This window comes from Capricornis sumatraensis, chromosome 2, assembly GCF_032405125.1.
Source record: "Capricornis sumatraensis isolate serow.1 chromosome 2, serow.2, whole genome shotgun sequence".
Classification (NCBI taxonomy): domain Eukaryota; kingdom Metazoa; phylum Chordata; class Mammalia; order Artiodactyla; family Bovidae; genus Capricornis; species Capricornis sumatraensis.
Window position 1 is genome coordinate 66,304,600 of NC_091070.1, and position 15,652 is coordinate 66,320,251.

At 48.9% G+C, this 15,652-nt stretch overlaps 2 protein-coding genes across 2 annotated transcripts in view; one reads left to right on the forward strand and one right to left on the reverse strand.

Moving 5' to 3' along the window:
• Positions 1 to 349: 349 nt before the first annotated feature.
• On the reverse strand, positions 350 to 7,223 carry ZFYVE19 (zinc finger FYVE-type containing 19). Its single transcript, XM_068963831.1, has 11 exons — positions 7,117 to 7,223; positions 5,587 to 5,708; positions 5,376 to 5,429; positions 4,889 to 5,007; positions 4,647 to 4,792; positions 4,191 to 4,299; positions 1,913 to 2,122; positions 1,415 to 1,494; positions 995 to 1,093; positions 766 to 893; positions 350 to 683 (listed from the first exon to the last, which is right to left on the reverse strand). The coding sequence occupies exons 1-11, from the start codon at positions 7,168 to 7,170 to the stop codon at positions 605 to 607; spliced, it is 1,200 nt and encodes a 399-aa protein (XP_068819932.1). The 5' UTR covers positions 7,171 to 7,223; the 3' UTR covers positions 350 to 604.
• A 249-nt stretch (positions 7,224 to 7,472) lies between these two features.
• Positions 7,473 to 15,652, forward strand: part of DNAJC17 (DnaJ heat shock protein family (Hsp40) member C17) — a 28,573-nt gene continuing 20,393 nt past the window's right edge. The window contains exon 1 of the mRNA XM_068963832.1: positions 7,473 to 7,551. Coding sequence (XP_068819933.1) covers positions 7,474 to 7,551 — 78 coding nt within the window. The 5' untranslated portion in view covers position 7,473. The remainder of the gene's footprint in view (positions 7,552 to 15,652) is intronic.

Here is a 15,652-nt window from a genome sequence, read left to right on the forward strand (position 1 = left end):
CATCCTTTGGGATAAGGCCAGAAGCAGGGTATGCATTCGCCGTTTGTGTAGGCAGTGTCTGAGTACTAGAAAGGTTGTGTAATCCAAGATGGTGGGGCCTGGGGGCATGCCTACTGCATGTGAGGCCACCAGGAGGGGTGGGACTGTTCCTGCCTGGAGAAACTTTTTCCTTCTTCCTCACTTCATAGGACTCTGTTCCTGTACCTCTTCGAGGGCCCAGGCTCAGGATCCATAGGGTTCTATAGATAAAAGATGCTGGTCCAATGAATCACACACTTTATTAAATCCTCCAAGTGCCAGCGGAGGACCCTGGGCTCTTGAGCAAGTTTCAAGGCTCCTCCTTAGATTCAGACTGGTCTTGCCCTGTCTCTCACTTCCAATCCAGACTCCAGCGCTGGAAGGCTCCTGACCTCTGCCTTCCCTCTGGCTCCTCCAGTCATTGTCTCCAATGGAGAATCCTTCCTCCTTCTAGGAACGGAGGCTTAGGAAAGGGCACACTCATAAGCAGTCCAGCCTGTCATGTCCTGCCATCAGATGCCCTGGAGGGTGCCCCAGCCTGTGTGCTTGCCTGTAGGATGACCTTCCTGGGAGGACCAGGGCTCCCTCAGTGCCCTCGGCCTTTATGCAGGGGCTGGTAGGCAGATGTCTGGTGCTCTTTAAGCTCAAAGGCATCATGGCCTTCCCTGGAGAGCATAGAAATAGGTCCGAGATCACAGGTAGCCCTGGAACTCTCCCAGCCCCAAAGAACATTCCACCTGCACCCACCGGAAGCAGCGGATGCAGTAGAGGTCTCCGTCGCAGCCAGCACAGCGAAGGGTGGCATCCTCATTGCAGATGCAGCACCAGGGGAGCTCCTCTTCCTCTTCCTCAGGCCTGGTGGCCACGGCTTGGGCCTTTAAAGACCAGGGAGGGATGGGGGACATCAGGTACCTGATGGAGGTGGGAGGGAGGCTATGATGGCAGCCTGGAGGTCTGTGTCTGTGGTTCTTCTCACCTTAGGCTCTGCCCTGCAGGACTGGTCTTGGAGTTGGGGAGTTGGCCCCACAGGGATGTTAAAGCCACTTGCCTCATCCAGGGCAGCTTCTTCGGTGAGCTGTGGACAGAGTGAAGAGGTACAGCTCCTAGTTCTAGGCACCCCGCCAATGCACAGTATTTCTGCGGTTCGTAGCCTAAGCTCTCAACCCATCTTCCTTGATCTACTGTCTGTGGCTGCTGATGTCCCATCTCAAGGGCCCAGAGGCAGGTGTGGGTCACGGGGGCAGAGGAACCTCAGCTAGAAGAGGAGCTGCAGAGTGACTGGCCAGCGAGCCCCACAGTTGGGGGTGGGGGGCAGAGTGAATGGGGCCAGGGGGGTGGTGGGGCAGCACAGCAGGGACCGGACAAGGGGTGGTCAGGTGGGTAAGGCAGGGCCAACCTGCCGCAGGACTCTCTGGATGGCCTTCTCTTCCTCCTCTTCATCATCGCTGTCTGGAAGGTGGTAGTCCTGGAGGGTCACTTGAAGATGGAGGGCAGGGAGCAGGGGAAGAGGAGTGAGGTGGAGAGCTCACCGGAGTGGCTGTACTGCTGCCCCCAGGAGTGGCGTGGTTTCCAGCCGCACTTGTTCCAGAGTTAAGCTGCCTCCGCAGCCACTCTGATCAGAGTGGCTCTGATCCCCCTCTGCCCCCTCTGCTGGTCTGGACAGCATGAACAGAAGGCTCTGCACCTGAAGGGACCCGGGGCCCCTGCCCCCTGATGGCTGCCCCTTGTTCTTCACCCACCGTTTTGCCCTAGCACTGGTCTCATGGTTCTAGGCAGTGCTCAGTAGACTTGGCCTGGCAGAGAGTACAGCCACTGTGCAGAGCTTGGCCTGGGGGTGGGAGTCGGGGGGCCTGCCCAGGGGACACGAGTGAGCGGCTGTTTTATCAGCCTCTACCTCTGTTAGGGTCCCGTCCCTGCAGCACAGCCAGGCGCTTGGCGAGGGCCAGGATGCGCTCCTGCCGCGTGTTCTCCTCCCGAAGCTCGACCGCTGCCTCAGCCAGCAACCTGCTCTTCTCCTCCTCCAGGGACCAGGTGGCTTGCCCCCTGGAACTGGTGCTCTGGGCCCCTGGGTCCCCCCGGTTGAGGTCGTTCTGGATAGAGGTGGCTAGAAAGAGTGATGCATTCGGGGAGGGAGACATTTCAGGATCTCTCATCAGAAACCACTGAGCCCATTTCTTAACTTAAAAAAAAAACCCCACAAATTATCAGCTTTTTGTTCCATAATAGTTCCTGTGGCTTATATTGCAAATAAAATTAGTTATTTTATTCATTTTCCCACATATAAAAAACTAGTAATCTTTGACATTTTTTTCCAATTAAATTCATCCCCACCCACCTGACACTTTACCATGCTGCCCTTAGGGTGGGTGCCCCATGGTATGAGAATCACTGCCCAAAAGGAGCAGAAGACGGGGAGGCCAGGGTCCAGCCAGGCTCTCTGCCTTACAGGCTGGGATCAGCATTTCTGGGGAGCAGCACAGAGAGGACATGAGGGAAGCTGAGGTCTTGAATGTCACTAGGGGGGAAGAAGTTTACTTGAGTGGGTGTGGCTCTGACATGATCCCCTTTAGCTCAGAGTTTTAGAACAGGACATTTGAAGTTAGACAGCTTTGGGCTGAAGTCCCAGCTTTGCTACTTAATAGCTGTGTGACCTTGGTCAAGTTCCTTAAGCTTACCAGGCCTCAATTTCCTTGTTTATAAAATACAGATAATAATAGTAATCATAGGATTACTGAGGATATTCAGTGAGATTGTATCTCTAAAGCAGGGTTTCTTTTTTTTTTTGGCTCTACAACACGGCATGCAGGATCTTAGTTCTCCAGTTAGGGATCAAACCTCTGCCCCCATCAGTGGAAGTGCAGAGTCCTAACCACTGGACTACCAGGGAATTCCCCTAAAGCAGGGTTTCTTTTGTTTTTTGTTTTTTCTTTGGGTTTTTAAACTTTTTATTTTGTTTTGGGGTATGCATGCATTTGTGATAGTTTCAGGTAAACAGCAAAGGGATCCAGCCATACACATACATGTATCCATTCTACCTGAAAACTCCCCTCCCATCCAGGCTGCCATATAACATTGAACAGAGTTCCATGTTAAAGCAAGGTTTCTTAATCTTGGTTCTATTGACATATTGGACAGGATATACCATACCTTGTTTTACTGTACTTCACAGATAATTGCTTTTTCTTTTTTTTTTTTCTTACAAATTCAAAGTTTGTGGCAGCTCTATGTTGTCAGATGGTAGTTAACAGTTTTTAGTAATAAAATATTTTACAATTAGGTATGTACATTTTTTGAACATAATGCTACTGTACACTTAATAGTCTATAGTGTACATACTTTTTATATGCGCCTGAAAACCAAAAAATTCATGTGCTTCATTTTATTACAGTGAACTTGAACTGAACCCATAATGTCTCTGAGGTATGCCTGTAATTCTTTGTGGTGGGGGCTGCCCTGTGTATTGTATGACGTTCAGCAGCTTCCTTAGCCTCTGCTCACTAGATGCCAGTGGTACCCTCTGAGTTGCAACACCCAAACTGTCTCCAGACGTTGCCAATTGGGCCCTGCAGGGAAAATCATCACCATAGTTGAGAACCACTGCTTTGAAGCTTTAGGAGAGCTCTGTCCAAAAGAATTTTTTATGATGATGGGAACATTCCATGTAACGTCATGGTCTGTATCTGTGCTGCCCAAGATCATAGCATGAATCTCTTGTGACTACTGAGCATCTGAAATGTGGTACCACTTAGGAACTCAATCTTAAATTTAATTTTAAATAAATAGCCTCTTCCTTCTTATCATCATTATCACAGAGAACATTCACTTACTATGAGCCAGGCAGGGTCCTAAGTACTCCTGGATTAGCCCATTTACTCCTCATGACTTCTCCATGAGGTAGGTCTTGGAAAGTGAGAATTCAGTCAAGTAACATGCTGAGTGTCACACAGCTACTAAGTGGTAGAACAGGGAATCACTGTCTGAGCATAAAGCCTACACACTGATCTACTAGGCTTATACTGGCTCCCATTGGAGTAAACATTCAATAAATGGCAATCCTTATAATGTTGATATTTTCTAATTTATATTCACCTCCTAGTGTCAGCATTGGAGCCTCTCCCACCTGGGGAAAGAGTAGGGGGTGGGTCCCTGGGGGAGCCAGGTGGAGAATATACCTGGGCCTTCTTGTTCCCAGCTCTCATCAATAGCCACCTCCGCTGTTAGCTGTGTCAGCAGATCCTGTGCCTGCTGCACCTGGGTCCTGGGGTCCGGTGGTTGATGTGCCTGCTCAGAGGAGGGAACCTCAGTGGGGAGTAGGGAAGTGGGGAAGCCACATCATAAGGCTCAGAGCAGTTCAGGTCAGGGCTGGGTGCTGAGGAGTTCCCAAAACTCAGGGAAAGGGGACTAACCAAGAGCTCATGTAATCAGGTAGGTCTTGTAGTCCCCAACAGAACCTAGGGGCCACTCTTTGCTGCCCTACCCAATCCTGCTGCTTATCCCTGGTTCCTTGGCCTGGCAGCAGGCCTCAGGAGCAGGAGGTACTCCTGCGAAGTATCTAAGCATACATGTATCTGGGCTTCTGCTGGGTCCTTGTCCCAGGACCTCCATCCCTCCAAAGTCACAGCACTCACCATCTGGGGGGCCTGAGAAGATGGAACTCTGCCTTGCAGCACAGCAAGCCGTGCCTCCATCTCCTGGGTGGAAGGGACAGGACCCTGGGATGCATCCCTCAGTGCAGCTAGCCTGGCTTCTATCTCCGCCTGCGAGGGCACTGACTCTGCAATTGGCATAGAGAAGCCTTCTAAGATCCAGAGGGATCCTACTCCCAGGAGCCCTGGATGGTGTCTTTTCCACCCTGTCTGGGCCTGCTCACTGGGCTTGTTCTCCTGGCGGAGCCGTGCTAGGCGCTCAGCAATGGCTTGATCTTGCTGGGTCAGTCCATGGCTCCGGGGAGTGCTGGGCTTCTGCTTGGCTTCCAATGCTGCCACACGCCTGGCAGGATATGAGATAGAGGCTCTTGATGAATGCAGAAGGGAGGGGTGAAGGCACCCTCGCTGTTTCCTATTCAAATCATTTCTAGCCAGCTAGGGAGGCCTCCAATGGACAATCTTTCGGGTTCATTGCTCATGTCACACTGCACCCCAACCCAGCCAACTGGCAGGAGGGTTCAGCTGAGAGGGTGAGGTCTACCAAGAACCTTTTCTAGGGAAGGGACTGATGAGCTGCTCTCTGAGCCCAGGAGGGCAGTCAGGAGCCGCTGATCCTGGGCTCATTTAAGCTAAAGGCTGGGAAGAGACTCCTATCCTACGGCTCCTGTGTCCTTTCCCCTCCCCATTTGTCTCTGTCCCTTCAGCACTTACTTCTTATAGTTCTGAGGTGGTGACCACTTGGAGGCACTGGCAGGAGAAGATCCTCTACAGAGAAGAAATCTAGTGTCAGAAGTCACCCACCATCTGCCTATTGGTGCCCTCCACCCCAAACAATCCCGAGTTGACCTCTAGAAAGCTGAGAGGCCTGGCCAGCTGCCAGCTGCCATGCTTGGCTGAACCGTCACCCGTGTTGGCTTCTCACCTGGTCAGAACCTCATGGCATTGCTTGCAGACCTTCTGTTGAGTGTTTCCAGCTCGGGGAACTGCTGCACTGAAGCTAAGGCAGCCGGAACAGAAGGCCCGGCCACAGTTCTTACAGCCATACTACGAGAAACATGAAGCAAGGAGTCTACCTCTCACCCACCCCTGGAGGCTCCTCATGGGGACTCTTGGAACACACACACACAGAGCAGACTGAAGCTGTGACCAGCTGCTGGAAGGAGGATGGGGAATGGGGCCCCTAAGGCCTGGGGAGAGATGGGGAGTGGAGGGCAAAGCGATTCCTGTCTCCAGTCTTCTATTCAAATCTCATAAAGCTTCATGAAACATTCACATGCTTTCTACTCGGTCTTCAATTCCCTAACACAGGAGTGTAAATGATAAATAGGCAAAGTCCCATGCTTCAGGTCACTGACTCTTCAACAGAGCAGAGACAGAATGCAGGGCCCATGCCTTCTCTGTTCTAGCAGAGATGGAAGGAGGCTTGATTCAGAATGGGATGGTAACAATAGCCTCCATTTATTAAGCATTTACTGTGTGAGTGAAAAGTGAAAGTCGCTTAGTCATGTTGGACACTTTGCGACCCCATGGGCTGTAGCCTGCCAGGCTCCTTTGTCCATGGAATTATTCAGGCAAGAATACTGGAATAGGTAGCCTCTCCCTTCTCCAGTGGATCTTCCCAACCCAGGGATTGAATCCACGTCTCCCACATTGCAGGCAGATTCCTTACTGTCTGAGCCAGGCACTAAATTCAGTACTTAACATTCAACACTTGATTTAATCCTCAATTTATACACACTACCATACTTAATCCTGATGACAACCATTATCACTCTTCTTTTAAACAGGATCAGAGAGGTTACTAGACTTGCCTAAACCAAGGTCACCCCTGTGAATGATATCAGAGCCCCAATTTGAATTCTGACCACTTTAATTACAAAACCCAGGTTTCTGAGGGCTCCATGATCTGCTTCCCTACCAGCTATTCATCCCGCCTATCTGGTTCCTATCTCCTGGTCACACTGAGGCAGAGAAGCCTGCTGTTTACCATGGTAATTTGGCAGGTTTGTGCTGAGGACAAGTGAGACTTTGCTATGTTGCCCTGGAGACAGGAGAAAGGGCAGGCTGCTTGATGGTGAGGGCTTCAGAGCAGAAAGAGTAAGGGGCATGGTGTAGTGCAGAGTGGTCACAGAGTATTAACTAAGACCAGGCTGCGGAGGAGCAGGGTGGAGGGAAAGAAACAGCCAGATCCTACACTTGGCGGACAGAAAAGCTTAGCTTTCCGAAAATGACAGGAGCCTGATTTACAGTTTACAGGGAACTCACATCCAGCACCTTAACCCCGAAAGCAAGGGAGTGTTAGCCCCGTTTTATAGAAATGTTAACTGAAGCTCTGTGGCTTCATCAAAACCGCATGTCTGGAGAGGGCCCATAAAACCAAGCCTAGGACTGCAAGTCCCGTGTATTTCCCTCCACTTTGCGTCCTCCCTCTAGCCCATGAAGAGAGACTCGCCTCCTTCTTGAAGAGGGTGAATTTGACAGCGCATCCGTAGCACCTACTCTCCATCCTGTTTCCCGGTGCGGCGCGGCAAGATCCGCAGAGCACACCTCTTGCGGGTCTGGTCGGGCCCCTTGCACCTTCACCCAGCCCCGCCCCTACCTACCACGCCCACTCGCGCGGGCCAGCCAAAGCCTTCGACAGGAGATTCACGACAGTCACCCCAGCCGGAGAGCAGCGGCGGCGGGCGCGAGGGCTGCCGGGAGTCGTAGTTCGTTCACCATTCAGCTGGCTTGGAGCCGAGAGTCCCCGGGAAGCCCCAACGCGTAGACTTTTGGGAGTTGTAGTACTAATCCAATCAGAGCTGGAACCATGGCGGTGACGAAGGAGCTCTTACAAATGGACCTGTACGCGCTATTAGGTATTGAGGAGAAGGCGGAGGACAAAGAGGTGAGAACGGGGGTGAGGAAAGGCGATCCTGAGAGACCTGGAGGCCCTTCCAGCCTTGGCGCCTCGCCTGAGGCTGGCACCACCATCTTTCCAGGTTCGGCTGGGCCCTGAGTGGGGAACGAGAGGCGGCCCAATGGCCTCAGAAGGGGGGTTCCCAGACCTTCCTCAGACCTCAATGCTCTGAGGCCCTCACGAATAAGAGGTGGCACGAGCGAGAGGTTACTCCAAGGGGCACTGTACTGTGCTCTCCGGTGGCCCCTTGTGTAGCGGAGGCCGCGGGTGAGCCTGGGAGGCAACCCTATCCTACTCGTGCGCCTGCGCAGTGTCAGCCTCTGATGCCCCTTCCGTCTAGACTGCTTCATTCTCTCTTGCTGGCTGATTTAACTATGTTAAGAGCCTAGGGCGGAAGAAAGGCCAGGTCTCAAGGCTCCTCCATTCCTTTTTCATGCCTTTCTTGGCAGTGTGACCTATGACTTTGCCATCTCTGTTTTCTTTTACACTCCAGCCCATTGACTCTTTTCTAGTAGCAGATGCTCAGGTGTTGCCCTCCCAACATGTGCTAGTGGCCAGAAGCAGGAGGGTCAGAAGGGTAGGCAGATGACCTGGAATTGGAGTTTCACAGGGAACTGCAGGTTGATAGATGTGCCAGGGAGTGGTACACTAATCAAGCTGTAACTAAGATTTCTGTTACTTCCACCAGGATTATGGTGGTAGCTGTAGCAATGTAGGAAGTGGAGGCAGATAAGTTATCGAGTGAAAATTAGTGCCTACAGATGCCCCTGTACTTCCAGGCTGTTCTGCTCATTGTCTGAGTGAGCTTGTGGAAAGAGGAAGCTCTGGGACAGAAAAGCAGGGAGACCACAGGGCCCTTGAGGAGTGATATAGTCAGTCAGTATAGAACTGTTCCTGCAGCTGCAGCTGAAATCAGAAGTGGGCTGTGGGGTTGTATACAGAGCACCAGAGACATCTGTTAAACCTGTCTCATAAGTCTTAAATTTTCACTATTGGTTATGCGTGACACCGATACAAGGGCTTCCCAGGTGGCTCAGTGGTAAAGAATTCACCTGCTAAAGCAGAAGATGCAGGAGATGCAGGTTGGATCCTTTGGTTGGGAATATCCCCTGGAGGAGGAAATGGTAACCCACTTCATTATTCTTGCCTGGAGAATCTCACAGACAGAGGAGCCTAGTGGACTACAGTCCATAATGTCGAAAAGAGTCAGACACGACTCAGCACAGCACAGCACCACCTATATAATATTATGTGCTGGACACTATTTTAAGTATTCTATATTTATAAATTGTTTAATTAGTACTTCATTATTAGTGGACGTTTCACACTGGATCTAGCCAATGTCTTGGAACCTTGATGTTGAGAACTCCTGAGGAAGGCAGTTATGAGCCACTGATGTATATATTAATCAGAGAAGTGACATAATCGGATTTTAAAGAAAATATTCAAAGTCAGTTTGCAGAAAGGACACAGTACGCGCTGGGTAGAGGAGCTGCCACCAGGGGATCAGGCTGAGGCTGTTGTCTAGGCAAGAGGCTGAGGTCTAAGCAGGGCAATGAGGTTGGGATTCAGTTTTCACTCAGGTGAAATAAGGGGTAGATGAGAAGACTCTGCATTGGCTGTACTGAATCTTAGTTGTAGCACATAGGAGCTTCATTGCATCACGTGGGATCTTTCACTGTGGCACACGGTCTCTAGTTGTAGCATGCAGGGTGTGGGCACATGGGTTCAGTCGTTACGGCGTGTAGGCTTAGTTCTCCATGGCATGTGGGATCTTAGTTTCCTGACTAGGAATCAAATCTGTGTGCCCTGCAGTGGAAGCACAGAGTCTTAACCACTGGACTGCCAGGAAAGTCCTTCCATCTGTGTTTTAAAAGAGGGTAGAAACTTTTCTCCCAAACACCATTTGATTCCACAAACTTTTATTAAGTGTCTGCAAGTGAAGAGAGCAGTCCCTGGAGGGTGACCTCATCATGTCTGTTTCCAGCTTCTCTGTCTCTTGCTTTTGTAGTTCATCGTTTAGAAATGCAGAAATCAAAAGGTGATAATTCTAGAAGGTGATGCTTTCTAATCAGATGGTGGTTTCCTAGAGAGTGTAACTTGTGTAGAAAATGACAGCATTTATAACTAATCTTAACAAGTGAGGCCAAGAGTAGTTGCTTGTTACATCCCTGTATTGAGAATGGATGGAAATCATAGTACAGCATCGAGCAATGTTGGGATTCTAAATGTGCCTTTATAATCATCTTTGTACTTATCACCGTAGGCAGTTAAGAAAGAAAACTCTGGAGTCAGACTGCATGCATATTGGTTCCACTCCTTAGTTCATGAGCTTGAGCAAACATTTAACATCTGTGTGCCTTGGCTTCCCCATCTGCAAAATAGGAATGATGGCAGTCCCTCACCGCCCTTGTTGTCTGGCTCAGTCCGGGCAAAGCACATAGAAGGCACTTAGCACAGACTCACTGCGAGTGCATTCATCCTGTTATCACTGTAGCTTCACCTTCCTACACTGTAAGCGCTGGTGTCCAGTGCAGTCTCCCACAGCTCATGGCTAAGGTTGCCCTTCCCGCCTCACCCCTTCTCATTCGTTCAAGTCCCTGATTCACTTCACACCACAACAGTGATTCTCAACCAAGGCAGTGGTCAGAGTAGAAGGGAGGTGGGGCATCAGGGAGGTAGAACAAGATTGAGGATCAGCAGAGTTCACAAATGTTTGGGCATGGTATGACTTCAGAGCTGAAGAAGATATCGCTTCTGTTTTCTGACAGCTCACAGAATATAGTGAACAATGAATTCTGAGGTAGAATGAAAGAGGTTGAATGAAAGCTTATAAGGAGGGCTTCCCTGATGGCTCAGTGGCAAAGAATCTGCCTGCCAATGCAGGAGTCGGGTGTGATCCCTAGTCCGGGAAGATCCCACATGCCGTGGAGCAACCAAGCCCATGCGCCACAAGCTCGCCCGCTGCAACTGGAGAAAAGCCTGCGCAGCACTGAAGACCCAGAGCAGCCAAAAATAAAGAAATAAGTAAATTTTAAAAAGCATATAAGGAAAATGCTGTCAGAATAAAGAGGGAGGCATGACTCACGTGATTGGTAGGATCAACGAAGACGTCCCCTGAGGAGGTGTTTTTGTGCAAGACCTTGAGGGGAGAAAGGAATATTTCGCAGCAGGGTTAAAAAAGATCATCATGGTCATTTACTCTCTTCATTTTATAGGCAGGAGGATGGAGGTCCAGGGAGGTTATGGAACTTGCTGAGATCACCCAGTGAGTGAGTGTTGGGCCATATTGGAGCCCCAATTTAGTGTTCCTACCACTGCCCTGCACATATCAGTGGAAGCTGACATGTGAATTTCTGTCCTGTTTATAGCAGCCTTGCTTTTCATTTGAAGCCCTTTGCAGGGTACGTAACTCACTGTATCTTGGCAGATATTACTTGGTAAAGCTAGGTGCTTGAAAATGTGTTTTGATCAACCCTTTGAAGACTCAATTTTTAAATGTATTTACCAGGAAAACTACCATGGAAACTTACTATTGACCTTTTTGGGTTATATTTTATTATTGCTTTAAGGAAAAGGGTATTTTACCTGTTTGCTAGCTAATACTTGTATTTCAATCACTTGCTTCAGTTATACCCTAGAATGTGATGCACTGACATCCATTGTTTCTTACCGATTTAAGAAAAGTAAGACAGAGAAGGACTTGAAGGAATGGTATGAGGTTAAAGTGCTTGGCATGACAAGGATTGGGGCATTGCCTAGGATTTGTTGAGGATGTGGCGGGAGATGAATCTGAAAAATGTGGTATCTTTGGGCCTCTAGGCCCTTGGGTGGCTATACTTGATTTTGTGGGTGTCTGGGGGCCATTTCTGGATTTGAGGTGTGCGAGACTCAGTCCGCTGCCTCCAGATGGGTGCCTTGCCTAAAGCCTCTTGCCTCCAGACCAGGTCCTGAGGCGCTAAGGTTGGGCACTGAGCCTGGTTTCACTTGTCATTCGTTCATTCACTAAGGGCCTGACGGGCACTGGGTGGGACCAGGAGCCCGACCTCCAAGTCTTCTTGGTATCTCTCTGATAATTAACTCATTCCTGGGTTTGGCTGTCTGGCTGAAGCGCTGAAGTTACTTGGCTACCTGTTAAATCAAAAGGAATGATTCATTTGTGCTTGTAAGCTATTCATTAGTGTTCAAGATAATACCTCACATTTATAGGACGCTAAAGTGCTTTCACATAAATTATCTCATTTGATGTGATCTTCAAAACAAGCCTGTGAGGTATGCAAGGACTATTAGCTCCAATTTATAGATGAGAAGACTGAGACCTGCAGAGTTTAATTGATTTGGCCAGCATAAGGTGGCTAGTAAATGCAGAGCACCTGCCCAAACCTGCATTTTGTATGCCTCTTTCAGAGCTGTTTTCCATGACCCACAACTTAGGAGCAATTAGGGCAACAAGAGATGGTCCCAGAAAGCCTCTCGCTCCCATACTTGACACAGATAGAGATTTGACTCTGTGAGTAAAGCTGCCTGGCCTGGGTGAAGGATATTAAGCCAACCTGGACAACTTGAGGAAGTGTATTAAAATTTGTGTTAAAACTACCATAGTGGAGTTTTCATCTCAGGGAAGGTAGAATTCAAAATACTCTCTATTTGCATAACTGCTTTCCCTATTTTTGCTGCTCCTGAATACTTTTATTTGGTTATTATTATTTTTCTTTAAGCCAAGTCTCTTCTTTTTACTAATATAATTTTGTTTATGAAGGAAACCAATGCATTAAGGGGAAAAAAGAATGAGATGTAGGAAGTATCAGGGCCCAGAAAGAAAGAATTCTGTGCCTAGGCAGAGAGAATGACTTTGGGGTAGGGACTGAGGACATTAGGGGTTGAGAGTGCTAGCAGGCCGTGGGGGTGAGGTGAGGAGCCGTCAGACCCAGGGTATCTGTCAGATCTGAGGGGTGGGAATCTCCAGCCTGAGAGAAGAAGGCAAGTGAGGATTTTAGAGTCTGAGCATGATGTAAGCCTGCTTAGGGTAAGGGTGGGAGGGAGAGGCAGGCCTGAGAGAAGAGGGCATCTGAAGAGGTGGGGGTGGAAAAGGAGACTGGCCTCCAGATATAGACCAGTCTGGTCTGGGGACGTGGGCTGAGAAGGAGGGCAGGGCCGGGGTTGAGGCCCAGGAATGGGTACTGGGAGCACTACAGGGAGACCCAGAGGTGAGAGCTCAGGGGAGGGAGGACCAGAGGAGTGACCTCAGGGATGGGCTGGCGACCTGCGTCCTTTAAGGCGCATAGGGGCAACTTATGGGCAGAAGCAGCCCAGGCCCTGTGCATGGTCTTGGTTGGTTCAGGCTGCACAGGTCACTGTCCTGAGTCTGGACCATGGTTAGCAGACTGTGAGAGATGTTGGTGTGAGGTCCAGGTGCCCGCAGAATCATCTCACAGTACTACTGGCAGGCCTCCATTTGGAAATGTTGAGCTGAGAGCACTGGTCTGGGCAGTGGCTGGCACCCTCTTTGCTCAGAGCCTTAGGAGCAGTCCCGTTTCCACAGAAATTTGGAAATTTCTCTGTAGTGCTGTTGCAGTGTAGACCATAGGCTTTAAGAAATGAAAGTGACCAATCTTTTAGACAGAGGGGACTTCCAGGTAAGCTCTGTGGTTTACTTCCTGCCTATGGCATCAGGCGGTCACATAACCTTTGGGGTTGTGGCTAGTGCAGGGTTGATGAAATGTCTGCTTCCCACAGGCTTGGCAAGAAAATACTGCCCAGGCTGAGATTACTAACTATTGCTCCTTTTGGAACTGGGCCTGTAATGACTTCTAGCTGATTCACCAGCATGATTTGTTCATTCGGTATCTGTTGTCACATGGAGCGGCCTCCCTGTGTGTCCTCTGTATCTGAGTCTAACCTGTGAGTTGGGCTTTTGAAAACTGGACTGAATTACTTGTACTGTTAATACTTACTTGGCTCCAAGTTTTATTATATGAAATGATAACAACTTTCTAAAAAATAATGATCTCTTCTTTGTAAGGCACCTTTCTTTTAAGTTAATGAAGGCTATTTTATATTTATTGGGCCCCTTAGCGCCTGGCTTTTTTGTCTAAGTTGGGAATTCATTCCTTTCAAGAGGTGAAACTGGAGGCAGGTGGATTGTCAGAGGCCCTCCTGTGTGCCTGGCACCAAGCCCAGTGGAGACCCAGCTCCAAGCTCCTTTCCCTGCTCTGGGCTTAGGTTGCTGCAAGTGGCCAATCCAGTTTTAGAGCCCCCAGGAAAGGCTGGGCTAATGCATAACTCATTCTTCCCCTCTGTGATGCAGGGGGCTAACATTTAGTTCCCACTGTGGTTCTTTTATCAGTCTGTTATAGTGATTTCTACTTAAGAGGAAGTGTTAGCAGGTAGAAGGAGAAATTATAAAATAGTGTGGGAAGATCTCCAAGGCTTGGAACAGTACCCACTTCCTTCTGCTCTTCAATAGGCCAGAAGCAATTGACATAGTTGAGTTTTCCTAATTGTGTTTGGTTGAGAACAAATGGATATTTGCCCCTTTCATTCAAAAGGTATTTATTGTGTGCCTACTGAGTGCCAGGCACTGCCCAGTGCACTGTTCTGGGCCCTGGGGATAAGCAAAACTCCCTGTCCCCTAAAGCGCATTCCCTTTATTTCTAAGAACCCCCATAATTTCCTATACCTGTGTGCTCTCATTTGAAGTACAGTCATAACCAGTGTGTCTGTTTTTCCAGGCCATACCAAAAAAGAAAGAGCAGATTTATAAGCACTTCCAAAGATATGCTGGTATCTGGCGCAGTCTAGTAGGGAAGAGATATTTCTATAAAAGAGTAGAATTTAAGAGACTTCCATGTTGGTCCAGAGGCTATGACTCTGTGCTCCCAATGCAGGGGGCCCTTGTTTCATCCCTGGTCAGGGAACTAGATCCTGCATGCCACAACTAAGACCCAGCTCAGTCAAATATACTTTTTTTTTAAGTAGAATTTAAGATCATCATCACCTGAGGAAGCATAGGAAAAGCCTGACTCTGCCCTCAGTAACATCTGAACATTTTTTACTGTTCAGTAGTTTATGTTCTGAGTGATGATCCTGCGTGACGGAAGACTGATCAAACTCAAGTAGTGTCCTAGGATGGAGAAGGGAAGGGAGTAATCTGTGGTATTTTTGAAAGGCATCAGGAGAAAAGACCACACTTTTGCAAATTGGAGTTTGAAGTCCTCATAGAGTTTAGGTTCATCTGAGATCTCTGTCATTCCGGGGCTGGGTCTTGGAGACAGCCTGGTTCTTGGAAAAATCATGGTCTGGGCAGGGGCTTTGGGTTAGAAGCCTGGCTTTTTTGTCACCTAGGTCCTTTCTCTGAAGTCTAAGGAAATGTAAACGACTATTTCCAAGTGCTAGGGACCTGAGTTTTTAGGAGAAACCTACAGGTAAAGAAGGAAACCTGCAAGTGTTGAGATAATTCAGTAGCTTTTGGCAACTTTCAGTGGCTGCCTCAAACCTCCCTGGGTGTCCGAGCACCTGCAGACTCTGTTTCATAAAGGAGCTGCCAACCCTGGGATTAAATAGTCCCGTCTCTCTCACATGATAACACAGAAGTCGTTCTGTTTCTTTATTCTTCTGAAAGTTCCTCTTCCTTCTCAACTTATCATGATTAAGAAAAATATTATTGCATCTTTTTGCCCTCTTGAGCTGCTAGTAAGGTGGAATTATTTAATAATAAACAGTATTGATACAGAAGCTTTTCAGAGGCCTGTTGTAGGAGAGTTGTGTTTATGAGATGAGAAATTTTTCAGGTACTACTCACTCCAGGAGGGCTGGGCGGAGCTGGGAGTCCTGTTTGTAGCACAGAATACCAAACTGCAGGCCAACTGATTCAAAGTCAGAACTGGCCTTCCAGGCTAAAACCCAGCAATGGGCCTTGCCCAGGGCAGGCTTAGCAGCTAAAGATTGTAATAACTAGTTAATCAGGACAGACACACTTGACCAGCATTCTTAGGCCAGCTGGGCTTTTGTTCCTGGCCACCCTGGAGGATCTCAGGCTACCTGCTCTTTGAATGAGGGTAGTTCAGAGCCCCTGGGGGCTGAACAAGGA

What these genes read in the sequence shown, in the direction of transcription:
- ZFYVE19 (XM_068963831.1), bottom strand. Translation starts at nt 7,170, where the DNA reads ATGGAGAGTAGGTGCTACGGATGCGCTGTCAAATTCACCCTCTTCAAG. An exon ending in CTTCTCAGGCCCCCCAGATG is followed by an intron (nt 4,300 to 4,646) that starts GTGAGTGCTGTG and finishes TCCTCTGAGCAG; the next exon opens with GCACATCAACCACCGGACCC. An exon ending in CTGGGAACAAGAAGGCCCAG is followed by an intron (nt 2,123 to 4,190) that starts GTATATTCTCCA and finishes CACTCTTTCTAG; the next exon opens with CCACCTCTATCCAGAACGAC.